The sequence below is a fragment of the Lithobates pipiens genome, unplaced genomic scaffold (assembly GCF_037356315.1).
Source record: "Lithobates pipiens isolate NorthernLeopardFrog02 unplaced genomic scaffold, aLitPip1_a1.2 Scaffold_22, whole genome shotgun sequence".
In the NCBI taxonomy this organism is placed as follows: Eukaryota; Metazoa; Chordata; class Amphibia; order Anura; family Ranidae; genus Lithobates; species Lithobates pipiens.
The window spans coordinates 181,915,441-181,941,225 of record NW_027507784.1 but is presented as its reverse complement, the minus strand read 5'-3'; the positions used below and the strand labels follow the sequence as shown (position 1 = coordinate 181,941,225).

The 25,785-nt window shown below is 45.4% G+C and overlaps 1 protein-coding gene across 2 annotated transcripts in view; it reads right to left on the bottom strand.

Annotated features, from left to right (window-relative positions):
- PGAP1 (post-GPI attachment to proteins inositol deacylase 1) overlaps positions 1 to 25,785 on the bottom strand; it is a 484,659-nt gene that overhangs the window by 232,689 nt on the left and 226,185 nt on the right. For both annotated transcript variants that reach the window (XM_077448710.1, XM_077448711.1), the window contains exons 12-13: positions 13,132 to 13,183; positions 4,596 to 4,673 (exon numbers count right to left, since the gene is read on the bottom strand). In XM_077448710.1, the coding sequence (XP_077304836.1) occupies positions 4,596 to 4,673; positions 13,132 to 13,183 (130 nt within the window). The remainder of the gene's footprint in view (positions 1 to 4,595; positions 4,674 to 13,131; positions 13,184 to 25,785) is intronic.

The following is a 25,785-nucleotide window of genomic DNA, read 5'->3' as shown; positions in this document are numbered from 1 at the left end:
AACATATGTGACAAATAAAGAAAAAATAAAGTCCAAATATTAAGTGAATAGAAGAAGTCTTTCGAATCCTTATAGGACATAGGATGTGATTATACACAAAATGTGGAGGCTGGAAGGTGATCTTGAAGACATTCAAAAGCAGTGGATTCTAAATAAAGGCAAACAAGGTTGGTACTCTTACCGAAACCATGAGGTTAAACATGCATATAGAGATGAATGGATCTCCACGGAGCTATAAGCCATTCATTCCCCTGTTGAAGTCCTATGGGAGGAAACGCGAAGGGTGTGGTAGTCCTGTTCCCTGTATTGCTTGTTTTTATGGGATCACGATTTTATTTTAAAAAATATATTTTTTATCCTGTGTTTTGCTGATTTTATGCCAACAGCCAGCCATCCGTTATTTTTCATCTACACTATGGGAAGCTGTTTTTCTTTTTTGTTCTCTATATGATTTTCTATACGAGATTGGATCTACCCATCACCTTTGGGTTTTGTCGGAGTTGAGTTTTCCTCAAGTCCATTGCATCGGGACCTTGGAGAAATAAGAATCCTGGGGACGTCACGGATCATTCCTCCTTGGATTAAGAAGGTTTACAGTAACTTCAATGGCTTATAGCTCCGTGGAGATCCATTCATCTCTATATGCATGTTTAACCTTATGGTTCCGGTAAGAGTACCCACCTTGTTTGCCTTTATTTAGAATCCACTGCTTTTGAATGTCTTCAAGATCACCTTCCAGCCTCCACATTTTGTGTATAATCACATCCTATGTCCTATAAGGATTCAAAAGACTTCTTCTATTCACTTAATATTTGGACTTTATTTTTTTCTTTATTTGTCACATATGTTTCTCACAGTATACTTTAGCGCTACATTATATTGTGTTAATCCAAACAAAAGGTTTGTCGACCGACTCAGTTAAGGGTACGGACCAATTCAGTAAGAGGTTGTACCATCAATCTTTCAGATTGAGAAACTGATCCTTCTGCATTTGACCCCTCAGAAGAGTCGTCATCAGCCTCTTCCCGGTCCCCTGAGAACAATTCATCTCCCGTCCCTGGTTCCTCAGATTGAGGGTCCTGAGTAAAGGAAGGGGACCTATCGTGCTTAGTCCCACTCTGGGATGTGAGTAAAGCTGCTAACCTATGCTCCAATCTTAAAATGGTTGAGGAAAAAACTTCTTCAGTAATTTAGACAGGGGCTGCAGTGTTGGAAACAGTTGCAACACCTGATGTCCCTGATGGCTCACTCTGACCAGCCACCTCAGATCTCTCAGGGGAGGATGCAATCTTAGAGAGGAGTTTAGGCCTTTTAGAGTTTGGAGTCGCTCTTGAGCCTTTTTTTTTGGAGTGTTTCTACCCCTCCTTCTGACCATAGCCCAATGCGCAAATGCAGAGGTACTACCAGAAGAAATCACATCCACTGCTTGAACAAATAGTCCAGCAATTGCCACTGCTATTAAACGCTCAATGTGCCAAGGGAATGCCTGTGTCACCAACCTCTTACATGCCCCTTTTTGCTTGTGTCCCTCTGACAGCTGCAGCCAGCAAAAAATAGAGTTTTTAAAACATACTCCCATGTTGGACGTTGCCACAAGCCAACGCCGCGCTAAGCCCCGCCCCCTCACCACATCGCCCCCCCCCTCTTTTCAAAAGAGGGTCTTTTTCGCACGGGACTCCGTTCCAACTGGATTGGCATGTGTGCGTGTGTGTGTGTGTGTGTGTGTGTGTGTGTGTGTGTGTGTGTGTGTGGGGGGGGGGGGTGATGAGGAGGAGAACTGGTAATCAAATCGCCGTGCAGGGGCGGTAAAAAAATGGAGTGGCATTGCCGATCATTTTGATTTCCCCCTATCCAGAGAGAGGGGGAGAGCTTTGTCCAGATGGGGGGTGTTTTTTTGTAAGAAAATCCCCCCCAATCTTACTGGAGGCCTGGGCTGCTAGCTGGAGGGAGATCTGCAGCTTTTGTGGAGATAGCATGATCTTTGAGGAAGCATGACAAAGTACGTGCTCTATACAGCCCCCAGTGGCGACTTTTAGGCATGACAACATTTACTTTTTAAAAGGAGACAATTCATAAGAAACTTAAAAATTTCATAGAAATCTCCACTTACCTTTCCCACCGCAGGGTTTTCTGTGGTAAAACCAACAGACCCAATCTTCACCCCTCACGGTGGGCTCGGTTTAAAAAACCTTCAGGAACTGGGGCCTTTTTTATCGGGGGATCCGCACTCCCAGACCCGTAATAGCACCCCGCCAGAAAAAGACTGGCTGAAAAAAACAAAAAAGCACTGGATCCCAAGCTCCAGCTCTCTAAAAAGAGAAGCGTTACAGGCTAAAGCTAATTTCTTCCACCACGAAGCACGTGTACCATTCAATTCAGCCCAAAAATACACTTTGAATGGATCCGGCTGCATAGCTTGCCCCAGCAAAGATTGCTCCAGTGGAGCTCAGCACAGCACAGCACATCTTTACTCGTGACCAACACTTTAGGCACTTGCGAACAAACTGTAGTGGGAGGGGTTATATAGGGAGTGGACTTCCTGTCTTAGGGTGTGCCAGTGTCCATCACCTGAAGGTGGCCTATAACCCACATAGTAATTACTATGGCTCTGTGTCCCGTGATGTACGATTAAGAAAAGAAGGCAAAATAATGTCCTGATTTAAATTAAAAGGCCGACACCAATTTTGGCAAAAAGGATGGAACAGGTCATAACACAACCCTGTCGTGGTGGAGGATCAAGTACAGTTCCCTGCATGAAAGGGCCACCAACTCCAACACCCTTCTAGCTGAGGTGATAGCCATCAGGAAGGGTAGTTTGCTAGACAGCAAGTCTAATGGAATTTCCTTGATGGGTTCAAATGTTTGTTTCTGTAACACAGACGGCACCAAGTTCAAGTCCCAAGGACACATAGGTGACCTAATGGGGGGGGGGGGGGGGGGAGTAAGCAAGTTGCCCCATGCATAAAGTTTTGGACCAGAGAATTGGAGGCTAAATGCCTTTGGAAGAATACTCATGGGGCCGAAGCTTGACCTCTGATTGTGCTCAAAGCCAATTCGATTTTCACAGCTGACTGTAGAAAAGAGAATTCTCTCAATCACATATTTCCAAAGATGCAATTTTTTGGCTTCACACCAAGCAATATAAGTCTTCCAGACCTTATGCTAGCTCTTCCTAGTGACAGCTTTTCTAGCATTCACTAGGGTAGACACCACTGGTCCCGAGATGCCATGGTCCTTTAACACCCTGGCTTCAATAGCCATGCCGTCAAATTTAGAGACTGTAAATTGGGGTGGAATATAGGACCCTGAGACAGTAGATTGGGTGACATGGAAGCGTCCATGGCCAGACTACTGTCAGTCTCTCAATCTCCGGAACCAGGGCCTTCTGGGCTGGGCTGATGCCACCCTTTCTCTGAGAGGAATCGGAGGGAAAGCATAAACCAGGGAGTGCTGGCTCCATGGAACTACCAGAGCAGGATCTCTTTTTTGGGACACAAACGGCTGTAGTTTGTTGTTGAACCTGAATGCCAGTAAGTCAACCTCTGGCCATCTCCAACATTGGCAAATTTCCTGGAACACCCCTGGGTGTAGGGACTATTCCTCCGGTCAGATCTGCTGGCGGCTGAGATAATCTGCCTTCCAGTTTTCTACTCCTGGGATATGGACTGCCAATAGAATCGGCACATGTCCCTCTGTCCAGGCTAGTATGTGGTTCACCACCTTCAGAGCTGAACGACTCCTGGTACAGGTAGCATGTGACCATAACCAGCGGCTATAGCTGCTAGCAACAATTGCTGTGTTCTTCCGGCAGGTTGCAGGAAAGAAAATCGTATAATCTATGAGCTGCTTTAGAATCTAGGTTCTGCTTAAAGAAGGCTTCACTCCTCTTTGGGACACTAGGAAAACTGCCGCGTACACACGAGCGGACTTCTTGTCAAACATAACTCCGAAGGACTTTGACGGAGTTCCGCCAAAACGGACTTGCCTACACACGATCACACCAAAGCCCGATCATTTAGAATGCGATGACGTACGACGGGACTAGAAAAAAGGAAGTTCAATAGAAAGTAGCAAATAGCTGCCTTTGTGTCCTTTTTGGTACGTCGAAACAGCATACAGATGAGTGGTTTTCTCGATAGGAACTGGTTCCAGCGGAAAGATTTGAAACATGTTCTATTTCTAGGTCTGTCAGAATTTTAGAAAGAAAAAGTCTGATGAAGCCCACACACGATCGGAATATGCGACAGAATGATTCCGTCTGACCTTTTCTGCAGGAAAGTCCGGTCGTGTGTACAGGGCATAAGAAACAAATACAACCTGTCAGAGGTAGTAAAATGTAACCAATCCATTAAAAAATAGTTTAACTAGAGTGTAACTTGTGCAATGATATACATTTTATGTACACACTTTTTTGGCACAACCAATAAGCCAGTTAAAAAGCAATGATCATATGCAAAACCAGTCACTTACGGCAATGACTTAGTCACTAAAAAAACTCTGATTGGTTTCTTTGCTCAGTTCATATTTTCTGTATTCCAAATGACTTTCTGCAATAAATACATAAAAAAATAAAAATAAAAAATAAAAGTACTCACCACAGTGTTGTTTGTTTGAGGTTGATAAATTATGAAATGTGTTGTAGTAGGGAATTTGTCCAATTTTAGTGTTACACTCTACAAAATAAAAGTGTTATGGTAAATAAAGGAAAATAAAAATTTAAAACAATCTCGGTTAAAGTACTTTCTAAATGTCACTGCATATCAAAGCATAACAAATGCAGACTTACACTGGGGCCTTGAGCTTCCTTGGGCAATTCTACAGCTTCATTCACACCATGGTGTTCAGATGTGCAGGCAGAATCGGGACAATTCAGAAAAGCTGCAAATCGCATTCCCGCAATTTGCGGAGTTTACGACTCAAGGGCAGAATCATGGCGATTCCACCCACTAAACGGAACGCTATGGTGTGAATGAAGCCTAAACTTCAAGATTTTGATGCATCTTTAAGTAGGAAGGGGCTACCTACAAGGTATGCCTGTTTACAATGTATTCATGCTAAAGATATGTCTCAGATTAGGAGCTCACAGAATTTAGAGTTGGGGACCACGCTCTGCAGAGGTGCCTTGGAATGGCAATGTATACAGGTATTTGCATTAACCTCAAATGTCAGATACACTTTATAACAAACACAGGGACAGACGGGACTGTCGGTATTGTCCTGCATCCATGTATTGGAAGTACAGTACAGGATACATGCAAAGTATTCATAGACCCGGTGTGTTCTAGACTTATAACTTCAGGTGATTGGATGCAGCCAAAGCTTGAGGACATTCCCATTGGCTGCCTGCCCTATAACCCTACTTCACTCTGTGCGTCTTCAGTTTTCTAGCAAGCAATGCAGAGTAACCTGAAAATGGAGAGGTTGGCCTGTGTCCTGTACTGTACTCCAAAATATGGAATTTACAGGCAAGTCAAAACTCCTCCTATCTCAATTGCACTGTACAGGACACAGGCAAATTATTCATAGATCCTGGGATATCCCCAAGCAATGGCTGACAAGGTTGGCCATCAATTAGGCAAACAAAACTGCCAAAAGACCCGTCAACTAAAAAAGGTCAAAGACACAACTTCACTCATCACTGTATAAACCTTGCAGCTGAAAGCTGCATCTGCAGAAGATTGGATGTCAACCTGGTAAACTTTGAGGGCTGAGCTACAGGGGCTATGTGTTGGAAAGCATGGGAAAGCTTCCACCGATCTGAAGGAGTGGGCATGTAAAAGCGCTGGGGGAGATTTTCTCTAGAGTGTGTAAGCTCTAGAGGTAAAAAATTCTTATCCATCAAGTGATGGTGTATTTGGAAGCGAAGAGTCCCTTGCAAAGGTCTTGAGGGCAGAATAGGGGATCTGTCTCTCGGACAAAGCTGTTTCTTTGAGCTAGCCTAATAGTTCTAACTAAATTCAGGTAATAGATTTATTTATTTAGATGTTTTGGAGCAGTGCATAAGGGATAGTAGGACAATGAAGTGAAGGACTAATGCATCCTTGGAAAAGATAGCCTGGTGCCTTCATAATTGATTGAGCAAAATTGTAGGCCTCATTGTCAACTGTGACAAGTCAGAGGCAATGAACGTTAACTTGCTAGAATTGATTTTCCAGAGCCTACCTCAATACCCATTCCAAATGGCAAAAAAGTAGAAAAGGGGAAAACACTGCGCTATGGTTTGTAAAAAGTGGCCACAACAGCCAAAACAGCCGCCAACACTAAAAACAAACAAAGTTCAACAGATGGAATAATAAAAACAGTGTAGCGCTTCAATAATAATAAGTGTAATCAACACAAATTAAAAAAATAACAGGACAAAGAATCGCACAGAACTAGATGCCTGAAAGTAAAAGTCCAACATAAGGCACTCATTCCACTATGTTGATGGCATAGGAGTGGCCAAACCGTCACATGGAAGGAGAATGGTGTGCTAGACGAATATGTTCATGCAGGTAGACTTGATTTTAACAATAGTAGATAAATACTTCTTACCGGAACAGTTGGACTCACGCAATCATATGACGGCTGAGTCTAGAAGGCTTGGGGTCACAGTCAAGGACCAAAGAGTGTGAAGAGAGAGGTCAGTTGAGCTGGTGATGGAGCTCCAGGCGGTTGTAGACTCAAAGATGGGTCCTTTCAGATGGAACATCAAAGGTCGAAATGGTCAAGCTCAAACGCAGCCCGTTGGACCAATACTCCAGCCTCCCCCGAACATGCCCCAGTTGAAGACACATATGTCGAAACGCGTCGGGCGAGCTGTTGGTACCCCACATTGCTTTTAAGTTCATTTTGTTTTTTTATGTGATCACTAAGTCATTTGTTACCTCTTGACTTCAATAAACCAACGTTTTTATATCGTTTGACCCGCACCATGTGGAGCCTTTTTTTCTTTTCCCTTCTTTCTATGGTTTTGGTTTAAAACCTCACAAACACCCCCCTCCCCATTCGGGGGAGGCTGGAGTATTGGTCCAACGGGCTGCGTTTGAGCTTGACCATTTCGACCTTTGATGTTCCATCTGAAAGGACCCATCTTTGAGTCTACAACCGCCTGGAGCTCCATCACCAGCTCAACTGACCTCTCTCTTCACACTCTTTGGTCCTTGACTGTGACCCCAAGCCTTCTAGACTCAGCCGTCATATGATTGCGTGAGTCCAACTGTTCCGGTAAGAAGTATTTATCTACTATTGTTACAATCAAGTCTACCTGCATGAACATATTCGTCTAGCACACCATTCTCCTTCCATGTGACGGTTTGGCCACTCCTATGCCATCAACATAGTGGAATGAGTGCCTTATGTTGGACTTTTACTTTCAGGCATCTAGTTCTGTGCGATTCTTTGTCCTGTTATTTTTTTAATTTGTGTTGATTACACTTATTATTATTGAAGCGCTACACTGTTTTTATTATTCCAAATGGCAAAAAAACTTCACTTCCTTATTTAGGCATTAGATTGACTCCTACCATCTCTTCTCTTTAAAGGCAAATTATCCAGCCCTGTTCTGTAGACTCTTGGATGGGAGGACGCGGTCGGATGCAGGTCTATCATGGATAGGAAGATCGCCTTGGTTAAAATGATGGTCCTACCCAGGTTGCTATATTACTTTAGAACCTTGCCCATTCAAGTTCCATTAATTGCTACGCAACAGTTACTCTCACGAACATTTCAGTTCATCTGGGGAGCCAAGGGTAGCAGAGTGGCTTGGACCACAATGTATGCACCTACAGACCTGGGGGGTATGGGAGTCTCGGACTTCAGGAATTTTTAGTTGGTGGCACAGCTAGCACAGCTTTTACGAACTCCATAGTAGACATTATAGGCCAGACTGGGCATCCTTAAAAGCCCTAGCTTGTTCTCCAACTGCAATAGATTCAATGCTCTGGTTACCCCCAAAACATTGCAAAGCTATCTCGTGCTCTACGCTCCCCCATTCCAAAAATGTATGGGACATGACCTGTAGATTGCTCCTTGTGCTCCCCCACATACCTGCAGCCCCCTGTTTCACAATCCCCTCTTCCTACCGGGCATGCAGTCTGATAGGTTTCACCAGTGGATGAACAAGGGCCTTTACCGCATTGGGGACTTAGACCACAAAGGAATATCGTACTTTATACATAGCTTGGAGATGCCTTCTTCAGAAAATTTTTTAAACACCTTGCAGAATCACAGCCCTGACTTAACAGTATACACCAAGACGTGAGCAAAGCACTGTTAAACAGGCCGGTTGAGAATGTCCAGAGACAAACAGAGACTTTGATTTATGTTCTGTTTTTAGCTGCTAAAATCGCTATTGCATCTACCTGGAAAAGTATGGTTATTGCCTTTAAGAAGTGCAACCTCACCTAGGTTATGCTCAACAAAAGGATTATGAGAGTCTTGCGGGACAAGCAATCGCATTTTGAAAATATTTGGTCTCCCTGGCTTAGCTATTTGCAGGTACCAGTCACGTGGAGTTGAGGCTCGAGAGGGTCTGACCCCTGGGCGGAACCACTTTCTTTTCTTCCTTAGACCTACTATTCTCTTTTCCATTCTCCTCCCTCCTGTATCTCTCTATTCTTTGATTTCCCTATTTCTTTTTCCATGTACATGGTACTCCTGGTACTAGCAGAGGGGTCACTGAACCCAAATACCTGGTCAAACAAATGTCTGGGTCTGGCCCTAGTATATTACTGGTTATAAGATGGAGGTATTGCTGTTTTATAGAGCTTTTCACTGATGTTCAGTACTAATGGTGCTATGGGATTTAAGGGCTTTTTTATTTTCCCTCCCAGGTAGGGTCCTCCACATCATAGAACTGGTGTGAGTCGGCCTACAACCACTACCTGGACTCAATCGAAAAAAAATAATGCGCAGTCCAACTTTGTTACTTGTTGTCCTGTGCGTGTTGCTGTGTATGTATGTAACACCAGAAAATTACTATTGTCGGGTTTACTACTGCTTTAAGGTTAAAAATTCTGGTCAAAATTGTATTGCAAGAAGGCCAGAATGTGAGGCACAATGTAATCTCTGGGATTGAATTGCCTGTGTTCACACCAGGCAAAGGAGGATTTCCTGGTATGATAGTAAATGTTTCTGGCAGCGGCCCTTCTTCCTTTTAGCAAAGTAGGAATAACAGACTTTGAGAGCCCTCCCTCTCGAGACATGTGCTTCAACTGCACCAACTTGAAAGACAGACTGAGAAGCAAAATTGTAGACCTGTCTTGTAGGATTCAGGGCAATCTGCAAATCTGACTGTCCTTAGAATTAGTTTTTTGATTTGAGAGAAGAAATTAGTAAGGGGGTAGAGTCTGCATTCCTCTGGCTCGCGGACATCAAACTGTTATTAGACATCCCTCTCTTAGGAGTGAGGACACCCCTTCAGTCTGAAAAATGTTTTTTGGCAGACTTTGCATTCCAAGTCAGAATTTTGGCTTTGAAGTTGAAGCCTGAGGACAGCGGTGTGGCACTCTCTGCTTTGGATTGGTAGAAAGCCCTGGCCCTCACTTAGGAGTGAAAACGCACCTTCATTGGGTAGAGGATTTTAGGGAAGGTTTCATGGGCATTATGGCCCAAGTTGTGCACCAAAAGGAAGGGCTGAAAGCTAGCATATTGTGTTATGCTCTCACTACTGGGGTGAGAGAGTGGAGGTGAAAAATCTTTTGCAGCCTCCATCCATATCCTCATTTCCTTCTGTGCCTGCTTGCTCTAGGGCAGGTATATCAGAATTCAACATAGGAAAAGACAGAGGAGCTGGAGAAGGGGTGCGGTATTTTAAATTCCTGGACAAAGATGGATGCATTAAAGCTGTTCATTGTCCGAGGAATTGTGACAGATGCAGAAAACCTCTTTTTCAGGTAGGCCACTTGTTGAGTGTGTCAGAGCTAGAGACAGATGCAGAAAATAGTGTAAAAGATCTAGGTTGCACGCTCCTTAGGATAATCTAATGCCTGATGATCTGAGGTGGAGCGGAGGTGATGTTAGGGCTGGGGAGCGGCTGCAAATACATATATACATATATATTATCATTTGTGAATAATTCAGGTGGATCGACTTTGTCCGTGCTAGAAAGCATCTGAATGGTCTTATGGACATTTTCTGATCACCAGAACGGAGGGCAGTCCTTCAAAGAAGCCTATGACTTGAATGGCCTGAGTATTGAGCAAAGCGAGCAGGCGTGTTAAACCTTTGTGAACACTCTGGGAGCAGAAGATAAGCTGAAGAGAAGTACAGCAAACTGGAAGAGGAAGTAGGAAGAACTGATGAGTTGGTTAAAGAAACGGATAGGCATTTTGGATGTCCACATATGCCATGTATTACTCATCTCAGAAAGGCAATTGCTGATCTTGGGAAATTTTGGCATTTGAAGGGATTGGTTAGGGGATTTAAAATCAAGAATAGGAAGAATACCCGGTTTGGCTTTGGTAGAATGAACAGGTTTGAGTATATTCCTTTGAATCTGTCTTGTGGCGGTACTAGAACAATAACTCCTTGGGACATAAGGTAGTTTAGGGAATTCTGCAACTCTGACTGTCCTTGAGAAGTCTTTGGCTGATATGAAAGAAGAAAGCAATAAGGTGGCAGAGTTTTGAACTCTATTGTGTACCCCTTTGAAACCACAGACTGAACCCACAGATCTACGATGTCTGTGACCCAGAGAAAGTCTGAGAAAATCAGGCAGATACTTATCCATTTAATGGACATTTGGGTCACCATCACTGGTCATCATGATTTTTGCACTCACGTTCCAGCAAATTGTGCCCTGGGTCATCAGGAGGTTTTGTTGTATGTGCCCTGCTGCACATGGCTGCAATTACCTCAGCACCCGGGGAAGACTATTTTGGGACCTTGATTCCATGGTCGCAGTATTTTACTGCATTGTTTCATATCTTCTTTTTTATTTTTAGCATGACAAGCAAAAAAATATAACAAACACACTTCATACTTGTCCATTTAAAACATCATACATTTATACCATCCTTATATATATTCCTCTATTATAGCTTCAACTTTAAAAATTCCATTTATTTATTATCCTACTTAATTCATCCTTCCCTTTAACCTACTCATTTTCTCACAAGAGAATGGTCCTTTTGTGAGTATTAAGGAGAAGCTAATTCGCCCTGCCTTCTCATTATCAAATATAACTAGACTAATGTTATGATCTTTTTACACTCTCTAGACATATTTGAGTATCTGCCCCTGAAGAGTATCTCTACACGAAATGCGTTGGGTATGCGTGATGCTGATCTGTGTCTTAATGGACATATTGACCCTGGTCTGCAGTAGATTACCAATTTTGATATTTATGGATTCATCAATTACTGTTCTATCTTATATATTTATACTCTTGCTGCTAGTGCTGTTTGTATGATACATGAATAAATATGAATTTATCCAATGCAATATAATAATCATTGTTTAGAATTACTATATTTATGTAATTTTTTACCCATGCCACACTTGTACGTCATGTGTGGATGGAGCGAATATGAATCAGTATATCTATTATATATGTGGTTTTTATTGCTATATTTCATATAATGTTCTTTATTAATAAAATTTGTATATTTTCAATCTGCCTCCACAAAGTCATCCATTTCATCTAAAGTCCCACTTTTCCCTCTTTTTTCGATACTTCTTAATTTTGCCATACCATCGGGAGGCATGTGGTTGGCCCCAAATTTATTCTGCAGCAAGACACCACCACCAAAGTTACTGCCAATGTCATTAAGAACCATCTTCAGCCTAAAGAACAAGGAGTCCTGGAAGTGATGGTTTGTCTACCACAGAGCCCAGATCTCAACATTAAGACTGTCTGGCATGGCGACAGAAGGATGAGCCTACATCCACAGAAGATCTGTGATTAGTTCCCCAAGATGTTTGGAACAACCTGTTGAGTTCTTTCAAAAATGGTGTGTAAATGTACCTGGAAGATTTAGAGTTAACGTTTAAAGTTAAAAGATTTTAACTGTGAGGTGAATGCAATCCAAACATAGTCCTGCTTTAACAGCAACAGTCAGAGATGCAGGGTGACCCGGTCTTACAGGTCCACGACATTTGACTGTTTATAAAGCCCAGGCTTTGATCATCATGGGGGCCTTAAGGGACAAGGGGTCTTAAAGGAATTAGGTTTTATAACAATAGATCACAGGCTTGGACCTGTATATCACCCCACACATTGCACCCAGTGCCATGGTGAGTGCCAATGCAGGATCCAGGGTCTAAAACAACATTACAGGAGTCTAGGTATGGCTTCCAAGGTTTTACCAAGGTTGCGCCAATCCAGATAAACTGCCTCTATGCTGGCATTATAAGAGAGTGTGTGTTTGATTGAAGAATTGAAAATAAAGAAAATAAGAAAAACTAGGTAAGCGAAGGGGTGATTTTTTTTGTGAAGGAGAAAGGTCAATCACCTGCAGACACTAGCACAAAACAGAGGACTCACAAAATGAGGTAGGGTTATAGGGGAGGTGTCCAGGGTATTTCCTCTAAAGCTTTGTCAGTGTCCAATCACCTGAAGGTACTTGCCTCTAACCCGTGGCATATGATCATTCTGCCTATGTTATGTACTTTCACAAATATGTCAAAATAGAAAGGTCCTTCTTTACTTCAGGCTCCCATATATATGAATGTGGTATATTCTGAACTTAAATTTGAGGTCACATGCGCTTTGTAGGCAAAGTCATCTTTCAATTCATTTTCCTTCACATGCCACCTCAAAGCCATATTGCACAAAAATATTTTTTCAGGTAACCTAAAGATTATTATTAATAATAATAACCTATATAAAAAATAATATAATGTTTAACTTTAATAAAAAAACACTTTAATTAAAACCAAAACAAGGCATTGACAAATGCACTCATATGGTGCAACAACCTGCCATCTACATACAGTATCGACATGTGAAAATCCTATGCCACTGTATGCAAATACACTGTACAGAAAAAAGTGCACCGTAAAAAATGTTTTCTGTTACTTAAGATGCGGGATTGCTGGGCTTGTAAATATATTGCACCCACACTTTTTTCCTGCTTTCTCTAGAACTACCATTTACTGCATATCTAAATTTAAAGAATGTAGGTTCCATGAAATGGAACCTACCCTTACCTTTGCTGAAGGTAGTAATTCTGTGTTCCATGACAAGTCTTCAACTTTCAAACTAAAAATCAAAGTTTTAAAAATATGAAACCAAATGTACCAGAACCTAGGATTTTCCACTAAACACTAAAACCATCACTTGAGCAAGTTCTGAATGTCCAGCTCTGGTCACTTTTTTTTTTTAGTTTTGGGTGACTGTCAAAGCGTTCAAGCATTTGTCTTTTTTTTTTTTTTTTTTGGAGAGGGGGTGGTAGGTATGTTCTTGTTTCAATTCCTGTTCAAATTCTAACCAAGCCGGTTACATAGTTAGTAAGGTTGAATAAAGACACCAGTCCATCCAGTTCAACCTGAGTGTCTACAATTGTCCCTATCCCTGTACATTGCACACTCACATCGGTCCCTACCCTCAAGGAGCCCAAAATCCAAGGCCCCCATTCATATACTAGGGTAAATTTTTGGACAGAAGCCAATTAACCTACCTGCATGTCTTTGGAGTGTGGGAGGAAACTGGAGTACCCGGAGGAAACCCACGCAGGCACAGGGAGAACATGAAAACTCCAGGCAGGTAGTGTCATGGTTGGGATTCGAACCAGCAACCCTTTTTACTGCTAGGCGAGAGTGCAGACCACTACACCACTGTGCTGCCCTCACGCCACTGTGCTGCCCTCCTCTCCTCTATGCTGATGACAACAATGGGGCCGATCATATAACCCAACCGTGGCGGCTTCAGAATAGAGAAGTATAGACATCTTTTCCTTTACAGGGTAGTAGTATATATAGTAGTAATAGTGCTAGGCCGGCAAAGCAGGAACCGGCTGAGATTTGAACCGTTAATGGGCAGGCTGAATGTAGCAAGTTGATAGATCAACTTGGGTACAACCAGCCTGTCGGAGTCTCATGCGATTATTGCTAGTGGCTGTATTATCATTATATTCCCCTGCCAGGAGCAGACGTTTGCTCGGCAGTAGGGATTCCCCCAACACTGTCTGCATTGATGGGGGAATCGTGCAAATTTCTTTCCTGCATCCCACTGCAGGCAAGAAATTTGCACAGTTTATGGCCTGCCTTAGAAGGGGGGGGGGGGGGGGTTTAAGGTTCAGGGTTGGTTAGAATTTGACAGGAATTCCGTTAATGGTTAAGTACGTTTACTTTCTAGCATCTACCAAAAACTGATATGTCTGTTATGGGCAGATGTATTCCAGAATTGTAGATAAATAGTTTTGAAAAAAGGATAGTGGAAAGTTCTGTCCTTCCAATGCCTGCAAAAAAAAGTTTGCAAAAATACACCAAAATCATTATTGGCCATGATATTTTTAATATTACAGATATTAAAATAAAAAAAAATAGGATTTTTTGTACTCACCGTAAAATCCTTTTCTCTGTAATTCACCGACCGACACAGCTCCTCTGTAACAAAATGGGTTGTTAGCCCTATCACTGGAGATTACTAGGCAAAGTTGTAATACAACACTTCAGAACTTTAGTTCCGCCCAGGGGGGCGGTCCCTTAGGCTACAATCCCCACACTCTGCTGTAGCAGCCTCAGTACATCAACAAGCAGTATAACGTAAAGAGAAAAAAGGAGGGGCGGGTGCTGAGTCGGTCGGTGAATTACAGAGAAAAGGATTTTAAGGTGAGTACAAAAAATCCTATTTTCTCTTATATTCACCGACCAACACAGCTCCTCTCTGTAACAAAATGGGACGTCCACAAGCAGTGCCAAACAAGGGGTGGGAAAAAAAGCATAAAAACTTCATCCACCATGGCAGGTGGGAACTAGTGAAACTAAAACCACAAAAAAACAGCAGTGCGTGGAAAACCACCACAAAACAGGGTATCCTCACAAGGAGTGATCCCCAAGACCGCAGCCAACTGTGGAAGTAATGCAACAGTGCATTAACATAACAGTACTGCGATTTTTCGAAAAGCCAGGAAAAAATATCGGTTGCATATTCAATTGCAACTACACGGCCGCCTGCAAAACTTTGCGGCCAAAACAGGCATCAGCTGATGCACTGACGTCTACCTTGTAAAACTTGGTAAACGTATGAACAGACGACCAGGTCGCCGCCTTACACACTTGAGCGACCGACGCTTGGGGTCGGAAGGCCCAAGACGTTCCGATTGCCCTTGTGGAGTGAGCCGTGACCGGAAAGGGGGGCACCTGCCCCTTCAAGGCGTAGGCTTGTACTACAATCTGTCTGAACCACCTGGAAATGGTGGGCGAGGAGACCGCCATGCCTTTCTTGGGACCAGCTCCTGAAACAAAGTGAGTCTGACTTCCGAAAGGGAGCCGTGGCAGACAAATACACCTTCAGAGCCCTAACCACGTCGAAAGTGTGAAGGGCCACCTCTTTAGGGTGCTTCGGCTTAGGACACAGCGATGGTAATACAATGTCCTCATTGATATGAAAAGCCGAGACCACTTTCAGTAGAAAAGACGGTTGCAGGACCTTATCCCTGTGGATAACCAGATAGGCGACTTGCAGGACAAGGCCACCAATTCTGAAACCCTCCTGGCCGAGGTGATGGCCACTAGAAAGACCATTTTCTAGGAAAGAGTCAAAAGGGGAATCTCCGATATTCTTAAATGGCGGTTTTTCAAGCGCCGACAACACCAGGTTCAAATCCCATGGGGGCAACGGTGGACGCACCGGAGGGACTACGTGTCGTACCCCCTGAACGAAGGTACTCCCTAACGAGTGCGATGCCAGGGGTCGTTGAAAAAGACAGCTAAGGCTGAGATTTGCCCTTTGATGGTGCTTAATGCCAATCTCTGGTCAACTCCTTGCTGGAGAAACAACAGGATCCGGGATATGGAAAAGGAGCGCGGATGCCATCCTTTCTCCTCACACATAGAAATGTAGGCCTTCCAGGTACAATGGTATATCTTACGAGAAGATGATTTCCGTGCCCGCAACATAGTTGGAATCACTGAGTCTGACAGACCCCGGTTCCTCAACACCTGGCTCTCAATAGCCATGCCATTAAAGCCAGCGATGGTAAAGCAGGATGGAGAATTGGACCTTGAGATGGGAGGTCCTCTTGCAATGGCAGTCGCCAGGGAGTGTCTGCCACCAGACGCACCAGGTCTGCGTACCAAGGACGCCGAGGCCAATCCAGGGCAACCAGTATTACTGGGATCCCCTCGGCTTCCCCTCTGCAAAGCAGACGTGGCAACAGTTTCAGTGGAGGAAAGGCGTAGATCAGCTAGTACGGATCCCACGGGGCCAGCAGTGCGTCCGGCACGTCTGCCCACGGATCTCTTGTCCTGAACACGAATCTTGGCACCTTCTGATTGAGACGGGAGGCCAGTAGATCCACATCTGGTGTGCCCCACTTCAGGCATGTCTCCGGATGCAATGCCCATTTTCCTGGGTCCAGCATCTGGCAGCTTAGATAGTCTGCCTGCCAGTTCTCCACTGTAAATGGCCGACAGGGCCAGTACGTGTCCCTCAGCCCACAGAAGTATGTGAGCGACCTCCCCTGCAGCGGCTGAGCTTCTTGTTTCCCCTTGGTGATTTACGTATGCCACAGCTGGGGCGTTGTCGGACTGTATGCTGATCGGACGCCCTTGAAGACTCATCAACCATGTGTGGAGACACAGCCTGATCGCTCTCAATTCGAGCAGATTGATCAGTAGCTCGGATTCTTCCGTCGACCAGAGACCCTGAGCCGACTGAACCCGAATCACTCCAACCCAGCCAGATAGACTGGCGTCCGTAGTGATCACCGTCCATTTCAGAGGAAGGAACATTTTTCCGGACCTCAACCACCAGATCAGTGAGCCTCTGACTGGCTGGCTCACCTGGATCTGCCGATCCAGGGACCACTGAGATTTGTCCCATTTTGACAAGATCTCCTTCTACAGAACTCTGGTGTGGAACTGGGCGTAAGGTACTGCCTCGAAGGAGGCTACCATGAGTCCCAGTACTCGCATGCAAAACCGGAGCGACGACCACTTGCAGTTCATCAGTAGTTTGACCGCAGATCTGAGAGTCTGCAATTTGTCTGAAGGGAGAAAAACTCTCGCTTCCCTGCAGTCCAACAGCAAATCTTGGTACTCCAGACGCTGGGTCGGGACAATCACCGACTTCTTTAGGTTCAACAGCCACCCAAATTCCTGCAGGGTCTGCATGGTGATCGCCACATCCTCCTCTAATTCTGAGGCGGAAGATGCTCTCAGGAGGAGATCGTCAAGGTAGCCCACAATCGCGATCCTACGTTGTCGCAGCAACGCCAATACTGGAGCCAGTACCTTGGTAAAGACTGGGGGGGGGGGGGGGGGGCTGATGCCAGACCAAAGAGAAGAGCCACAAATTGAGGATGGTCATCTCAAACTGCAAAACGCAGAAACTTTTGATCCCGAAGGCATATGGGTTATGAGCAGGTACGCATCCTGGATGTCTAAGCACGCCAGGATGTCCCCTTGATGGAGTACAGCGACTACTGAGCAAACTGATTCCATTCTGAACCTCTGCACTTTCACAAAGTGATTGAGGGCTTTTTAAGTCCAATTGGATTTACCCCTTCCTTCTTGGGAACCACAAACAGATTTGAGTAGAATCCCTGGAAGCGTTCCGAGTCCGGAACCGGTACAATCACCCCGCAATTCAGCAAATCCCTTACCGCCCCCAACAGGGCCTCCCGGCGAACCGGGGATACGGGTAAGCTGACCCATTGGTTGGAAAACCGGGAGGACCACCGGGCTGCAAACTACTGAAGGCAACCCCCCACCTGTGACAAGGGTGGAGGCAAACCTTCATGTGGTAGCACTTTTATTCGCAGGCTTGTTAGGCTTGCGATTCCAGGGATGTTTTTGACCGTCCGTGGGCGTCCTGTCGGGCTGGGGATGTTTTGTTGAAGCTTTGGGCGGACGCAAAAAGCTGCTTGTGAGCGAAAAAAAAGGGCCCTTGCCTACGGCGTGGCTCCTTAGCTTTCCTGGCCTATGAGAGTAGTGTAGTCATACCACCACTGGCATTATTTTTATGTCATCTGTGGGATTGGCAATGTACTTGTCTTCTGTTTCGGTGACCGCTCTGCGCACCGTCATCTCCCAAGCTTTAGTGTCTGTCTTAATGCGATTTATTATTTGTATGCATTGCCCCCTTGTATAGGCCTTCATTGCATCCCACACCATCCCCAAGTTCGTAGTGCCAGTGTTATCAAGTAGGAAAGATTTAAGCATGTCTCGAAGTGGGTCAGGCTCAGGGAACAATGAAAGCCAAAAGGGATTAAGCTTTCAGACTGGACTCTTAACTATGTCAGGGAATGATACACAGATGCGGAGCGAGGAGTGGTCGGAAAGGTGTCTGTCAGCATAGTCCGAGTTTATAATACGTTGCAGCATCCTGTCATTGCCCAGGCCCAGGCCTATTCTAGATAAGCCTCCATAAGAGGCCGAATGACAGGAATACTTTAGGGTCCGGGTGCCTGCTACTCCATACGTCGGTCAGCCCCAATTCCTCAAGGACCCTGTAAAAAGGTGTGCAGCCCATTGTGCCGGGCGCGATATTAAGGGGTATGGGGATCTTGTCTTTGGTGTGATTTAGGTAATTATTGAAGAGTCCCACTGCAAGCAGGGGGACCTCTTGGTATTGCGCCATAAATTTTGCCAAACTCCCAAGGACCCCTGCCGAGTACGGCGGTGGTACATATATATTAGCCAGTATACAGGTTAACCCATAAATTTTACACAGTAAAAAAACGTATCTACTGCCCAGGTCAATCTGGGTCTTAGAACATTGGAACCGGACTCCTTTGCGTACAAGTATTCTTACCCCCTGGAATATGAGGAATACGTGGAACTGTACATCATGCATGCGTGGGCTCAGACTAGGAGGAGGATCAGCTGAAAATTGCATCTCCTGCAAGCATACAATACTGGCATTCATTGATTATACATGTCTCAAAACTGCTATTTTCTTCACTGGAGTACCCAGACCCCTCATATCCCAAGTGAGGTCATTTAGGTCAACCGCCATATGGGCTTACTATAAATATTGTCAGGAGTAAACACAATGTTCGACACAATTCGTTATCCAAGAAGATTGTAACTCTATACAAAAAAATTACTGTTGTCAGATCATTAACGTTACCCGGTATGCAGATAATTAACTGTACGTAATTCAACTTCACAATTGCTAGAAGTAGTAGTATGGAAGAGTCAGAACAAGGACTTTAAAAATGTAGGTAGGCATACAAGCGGCCATCAAACTAGACCTTATTTGTGGGGCCAACAGGGCCTTTTGGGCTGTGTAACAAACAGACCCCCTGCATCCGCTGAGGGGGGGGGGGGGGGGAGGCGGAGGAAGCTCCTATGAAACCCTCGGGTTAGTTCACCTAGGAGCTTCACTTCAATGGCACCTGTGGGGCGCGCCGTCTCGTACAGGGTATACCGTGACGGTGGATCTCCCTCTGCCGCCTTGCTCACGATAGGGGACATAGATCAAGTGTAAAGAAAAAATATAATAGAGCGAACCTTTAAGTAACAGCAGCAGAGTCATGGGTGACTTTGTCAGGACAGCCGACGGCTCCCAGGCCCCTTAGGGCCCTCTCTTCAATCCGAGGCGTTGAGTTGCATGCGATTAGCTTTGAGAGCTCTGTCCTCTCTATCCAGCCATTGTTTTGGTGGGTCGGTCAAAAAAATGGGTTTCTCCCAGTGCAACAACCCTGAGGCGCGCTGGGTAAAGCATGGCGTTTGGGAGGTTGAGCTCCCTCAATCTTTTATTCACATCTATGAACTTTGCACATTGCTTCTGCAGCTCAGCAGAAAAATCTGGGTACAAGGATACCTTAGAATTGTCGATAGCCAACGTGCCTCCCATAGTTCTGGCCTTGGACAATATGGCATCTCTGTCTTTGTAGTTAAGCAATTTAAAGAGGAAGGCCCGGGGGTGATTGCCAGGTGGTAGAGGTCTGGACGGGACTCTGTGCGCACGTTCAACTGCAAAAAATGATCAGCCAGTTTTCAATGAATGCATCAGGGTTTTTGCCCTCGGCCCTTTCAGGGATGCCTATGGCGTGTATATTATTGCGTCACATGCAATTTTCTAGGTCATCCAAGCGGGTCGCATGCTGTGCAGTAAGGTGGCAGTTATATTGCAAGTCCCTTTGCATGGGGGGAATGTCATCCCCTATAGCACTCACCCTGCCTTCAATGGCGGCTGTGCGTTCCCTTCGTTTTTGCATGTCCTGCCACACATAGGAGATTTCTGCTTTCACCACTTTCACTTCATTAGCAAGTGCTGAGATAGACATATTGCAAGCAGTCACAGCAGAGAAAATGTCTCTAAAGGGTGGGTTCTGTGCTATCAGATGGAGGGGGGAGTAGATCTAGGCCCCACAAACATGTCCCTTGGTGTACTCACAGTATTCCAGACAGGAGACAATCCCTCAGCATCCTCCAGTGGGACTGTGTCATCTGCAGCCGACTGATCGCCTGTGGCTTCCCCTGGGCCTGGGGGGGGAGATCACATCTCTTTTGGAGCTTTCCCTCCATAGAGGAGTTTCTGGGCTGCCACCCTGTACTGATCCCTGGAGGTGCGCTGTGGCAAGGCGCCATCTTGGGACAGGTCGGCCTGCATGCTCCAGGATTCCCCGCTGCTCCTGGACATAGATTTGAGCGTCCCCGAGCTCCGCGGGGTGGATCGCCATCGCTGCGGTATAGTGGCGGTTCCGGTGGGGCTCATTCCGGATCGGGTCCTCTGTGTGGCCGGATAGTTGCCAGGATTTTCGGCGGAGCAAGAGAGGAGTGTGACTGTCTACATGTGCCGCTCAGCCTCGCCCCACCAGTGGCATTTTTAATAATGTCATCTAGCAAGGCTCCAAAGAGTCGGTCGCCAAGGAAAGGAAGATCCGTCAGGGCTTTTTTGGATGCCTGGTCAGCAGACCGGCATTTTAGCCAAATTAGGCGCCTCAGCACCACAGCTGACACTGAAGCCCTGGATAACAGAGGCAGAGTATCCAGGGCCGCGTCACAGATGTAATTAAGACCTTTTACAAGTTGGTCTGTTAGTTCCACGCAGACAGGGGAAGCCTGTTGCTCTCCCAATTCGCGGTGCAAACGTTTTGCCCACTCAGTCAGTGTCTGCGACACAAGTGCGGATGCCAGTACAGGTCGCACGGCTGACCCCCACAACCGTAAACAAGGAACGAGCCACCGCCTCGGCCTTCCTGTCCGTGGGATCCTTAAATGCAGGAGTCCCCTCAACCAGGATTGTGGTTACTTTATTTAACCTGGATACTGTGGGGTCCACGACTGGAGGAGCCGACCATTTCTTGAGAAGGCTCTCCTAAAAAGGTTAATGCACCGCCATGTATTTGGGGACCGAAAAGGTCCGTTGCGGGCGACCCCATTCCTTGTAAATGAACTTGTCAAAATAAGTCAGATACGGGAACACCTTAGGTTAACGTGCTGGCTTGCGGGACCCAAAAAGGACCGGAACCATCAGCAAAGGGATCCGCTGGCTCCTGAATCTTCAGGGTATCACGCAAAGCTGTGCTAAGTGCTCCAACAAGCACTTTGTCGTGCACGGACCCGAACGGGAACTCATCCATACTGTCCTGGTCAGCATCTGACAAGACAGAGCAGGGGTCACCAGCCTCAGCAGGACCAGAGTCTGCGTCAGAGCTCTCCTCAGAGGACGGGGGGGGCAGGGGCCGCTTTTTAGAACCTTTTTTCCCACGCACCGCCTCTATCTTGGCAACAAACTAATTCCCCGTCAAGGACCGCCGTCAAGGTGTCCATGGGAACCGCACAGTCCGCAGGCGACCCGGTTGCAATTGCCTGGATTTTGGGGGAAGAAACACCAGTTTCTGAAGCCATGCTGACCCTACCCTGTCTGCCACCCAAAGGGGACTTAGGACAGTGACAGTCCCACCCTCCTTGCTGCCATTGACTGAGGGGTTCTAACCCACTGGACTCACCTCCCGGAGGAGTTCATCGCTGTAAACAGCAGTACCTGTAGCCCCCTAGCACTCCCAGATGCAGAGGGACCAAATCTGTGTCGGTGGCAGGCCGTCAGAACAATCACTGAGAAATCTGAAAAACTTGTCCAGATTACATAGAAAGCCTGCCAGCGCTCTGTGATGACAAAACAGGAAGCTGAGGGCACAGGAATCTGCTGCTAGAGCACAAAAAACGTGGTCCGACTTCAAGAAAATGGCTGCCAGTGTTCTGTTAGGGAATCACCGGGAAAATGGCTGCTTGAAGCCCAGAAGCATGCTGTCCCTTGCCCACACTGAAAATGGCCGCCAGCCAGGGCCATGAGAGGCAGAAAGAAACATGTGGCAGACACAGCACTGCACCGACACAGGGGCAACCCTCACAGACACCTCCCGGGATTAAGCACTCAGGACCCAGGCACCCCAGCACAGCCAGAACCCAAGTGAGGACCCAGGGGTACACACACACCGCTCAGAATCCATGGACAGCCCCCCGTGAGGGGGGGAAAGGAGGGGAGAGACCCCCCCTGAATCGACCTCCCAGGGAATGCCCAGCTGCTCAACCCTGCCGAGACAGGGAGAGCTGTACTTACCAGTCCTGAAGAGCTGGGAGACATTCCATTGTAGCAAACTCCTGATCAGTACGGGGAAGGTTACTGGCCCGGCATACTGTGACGCAGACATCAGTAGCCCAGTCATATGTATGCCCCGGAGCATAAAAGCTCACCGACCACCTCTGAAGCTAAGGTATGTCGTGGCCTGCCAAGCCATAGCTGCGACCTGCACAAGCTTCTTCATCAAAAAAACACGGACCTATAGGCCCGCAGGGTTCCTAGGTCTATCTCCTTCACTAGCCAAAAGAAAACTGAGGCTGCTAGGGCAAAGTGTGGGGATTGTAGCCTAAGGGACTGTCCCCCTGGGCGGAACTAAAGTTCTGAAGTGTTGTATTACAACTTTGCCTAGTAATCTCCAGTGATAGGGCTAACAACCCATTTTGTTACAGAGAGGAGCTGTGTAGGTCGTTAAATATAAGAGAAATTGAATTTTTTTTCCCCCTGACTAATTTTATGTTTATTGTTATAAGAAGGCGGCTGATAAGCCCTTTGTTTAATAACACACACAGAAGCAATTTGAACTTGCCGGTGAAAGGGTGGCATACACCCATTGGCCTCAAAGTGCTGAACTCTTATTTCAAAACCATGGTTTCTAACAGAGAGGCTCTTTAACAGCTAGCTCAGTACCACAATATTGGCACAAGTCCAATGGGTGTCTATATTTAAACAGATGAAATTATTTTATTTCTTTAACAAGTAAATACATACCTGTTAGTTTAGTTATTAATTTAGATACTTGAGAGTTTATTTAAAACACACACACACACACGAGTTTTTGCTAGAAAACATTTTTAGCCATATTCCACATGGATTCATGGAAGATAAAATGTTGGCTTAGGGGCAAGCTAAAAGTCCATAGACCTAGAAAATGTCATTTGTAAATGGATAGCAAACTGGCTAAACAACTGTAATCGGAGAGTGGATAACAAAGATTCAAATTCTGAATGGTCTAAGGTTATTAGTGCTGAACCTCAAGGTTCAGTGTTGGGACCCTTACTTTTTAACCCATTTATAAAATATATAGTTTGGTAGCAAAAGTAACGTTTCTGTGTTTGCAGATGACACCAAGATATATGTAGTGGAATAACAGCCTTAGAAGGATGCCTCAAACTTACAAGCAGACTTAATTGACCTGTTTGATAGGGCATCTAGAACGCAAATTAAAGTTTATTTATAAATTTAATTGCACTTGGGAGTTTAAAGTAGAACTATAGGCAAAAAGTTTTTTTCTCCATTTAGGATATAGCAAGGGAGGATTATAACCCGTCAATTTTTTGTTTTTATTCGTAATCTGTGTCCCATCGAGATTCCCCTTCACTTCCTGTCCCACAGCCAAACATAGCACAGATGGCAATAAAAAAAATAAATAAATAAATAAATGGACAAAATGTTTTACTCACTCTCCACTTAATCCAAAACTAAAAAAAAAAAAGTTTTGCCTTTAGTTCTACTTTAAAACAAAATCTTGGCGTACAGTACAGGACCCAGGCAGAGTATTCCTACATGATGGGTTAAAGGTTCCCAACGTCAGGTGACAGGTCACTGGCAAAACTTTATCGCACATGCATCCTGGGTGCCTCCTCTATAACTCCACACAATTCTGTGACTCCTCTGTTTATAGCAAGCAATGGAGAATAAACCAAAGACTGGAAGGGAGGGTGGCCTGTATCCTGTACTAAGATAAACATATGATAGACAAAGATATGCCATTTGTCTTATTTAATTAGTACAGTACAAAACACGGGTATTCATAAAATGCATAGAAGGATTTTTTTTCTATCCATAGTGCGGTGGTGGACTTTGAAGCAGATCTTCTCTTGTAAGGTCAGGTACAGGACAAACAGGGGATCCGTCCACCTGATTGGAGAAGTAACTTTGGAGAAATAGCTTTGAGGTATACTTTAATAGCCGTGACAACATCCAGGCAATGTAGATAGATTTCCTTTCTATGCTTAGGAGCAGGGCATGGGAATGGTAGGATAATGTACTCAATGAGGTAGAATACTGAAACCACCTTCACGAGAAAGGGTAGCCTTGGGCGCAAGACAACCTTCTCAATGTGAAGTATGAGAAAATACTCTTTAAAAGAAGGGGCACTAGGTCAGAAATACATCTGACAGCAGTGATGGCAAATAAAAAGTATACTTTGCAGGAGAGATTCTCTAGGGAAATATCCCTGATAGGTTCAAATGGAGGGTTCTGCAGGCATAAAGAACCAAGTTGAGATCTTAAGGAAGCATAGGGTGCTGCAAGGGGAGTTTAGTAAGATACACCTTAAAGAAAGGTTCTTACAAGGGACAGTGAAGGTAGAGGCATTGCAAAAGAATGGATAAGGCTGAGACCTGACATTTTGGAGTGCTTATGGTCAAGTTCTTGGCAAGACCTGTTTATAGGAAGGCCAGAAAGTAAGGCAGAGCGTAATCTCTGGAACTGAAGTGCCTGTATTTACACCATGCAAAAAAGGAATTTCAGGTGCAAGAATAGGTCTCTGGAAGAAGCTTTTCTTGCAAGGTAGGAATCACAGACTCAGAAAGGAACACAGAATAGAAGGCCTTGAGATAGCAGATCTTGCCCGTTAGGAAGAGGTCTGCAGCTGTTTGCTAAAATCCTCAGTATGTCTGTGTACCAGGTTCTTCTAGGGCAGTTTGGAGCAACTAGGATTACGATTTTCCTCTCTTTATCTATATTTTGGAACAGATGAGGCAGAATTTGCACTGGAAGGAAACTGTAAATTATCCTCAACTAAGATCAGAGCATTATTAGGACATCTGAAGCTAGAGGATCCCTGGTTCTGGCAACAGAGGTAGTTTGTTGTTGAAACTGGAGGCTAGGATGTCCACATCTGGAATCCCCCATTATCGGAATATCAGACTGAAGATATCTGGATGAAGGGCCAGAGGTGTACTAAGTAGGGGGCGGGGGGTGCGGGCTGCCTCGGGTACTACACACTGGGGGGGTGTAAGGCCGGCACCCCCCTCCGCGATTATATCTGTGGCAGCACTGCGGGATTAGGCAGCAGTGCAGTGATAGGCACAGGCAGGGAGAGGAGAGGCGAGCTATCAGGTTGTGATGCAAGGGGGAGAGGGTGCAGGGGGGGGGTTCAG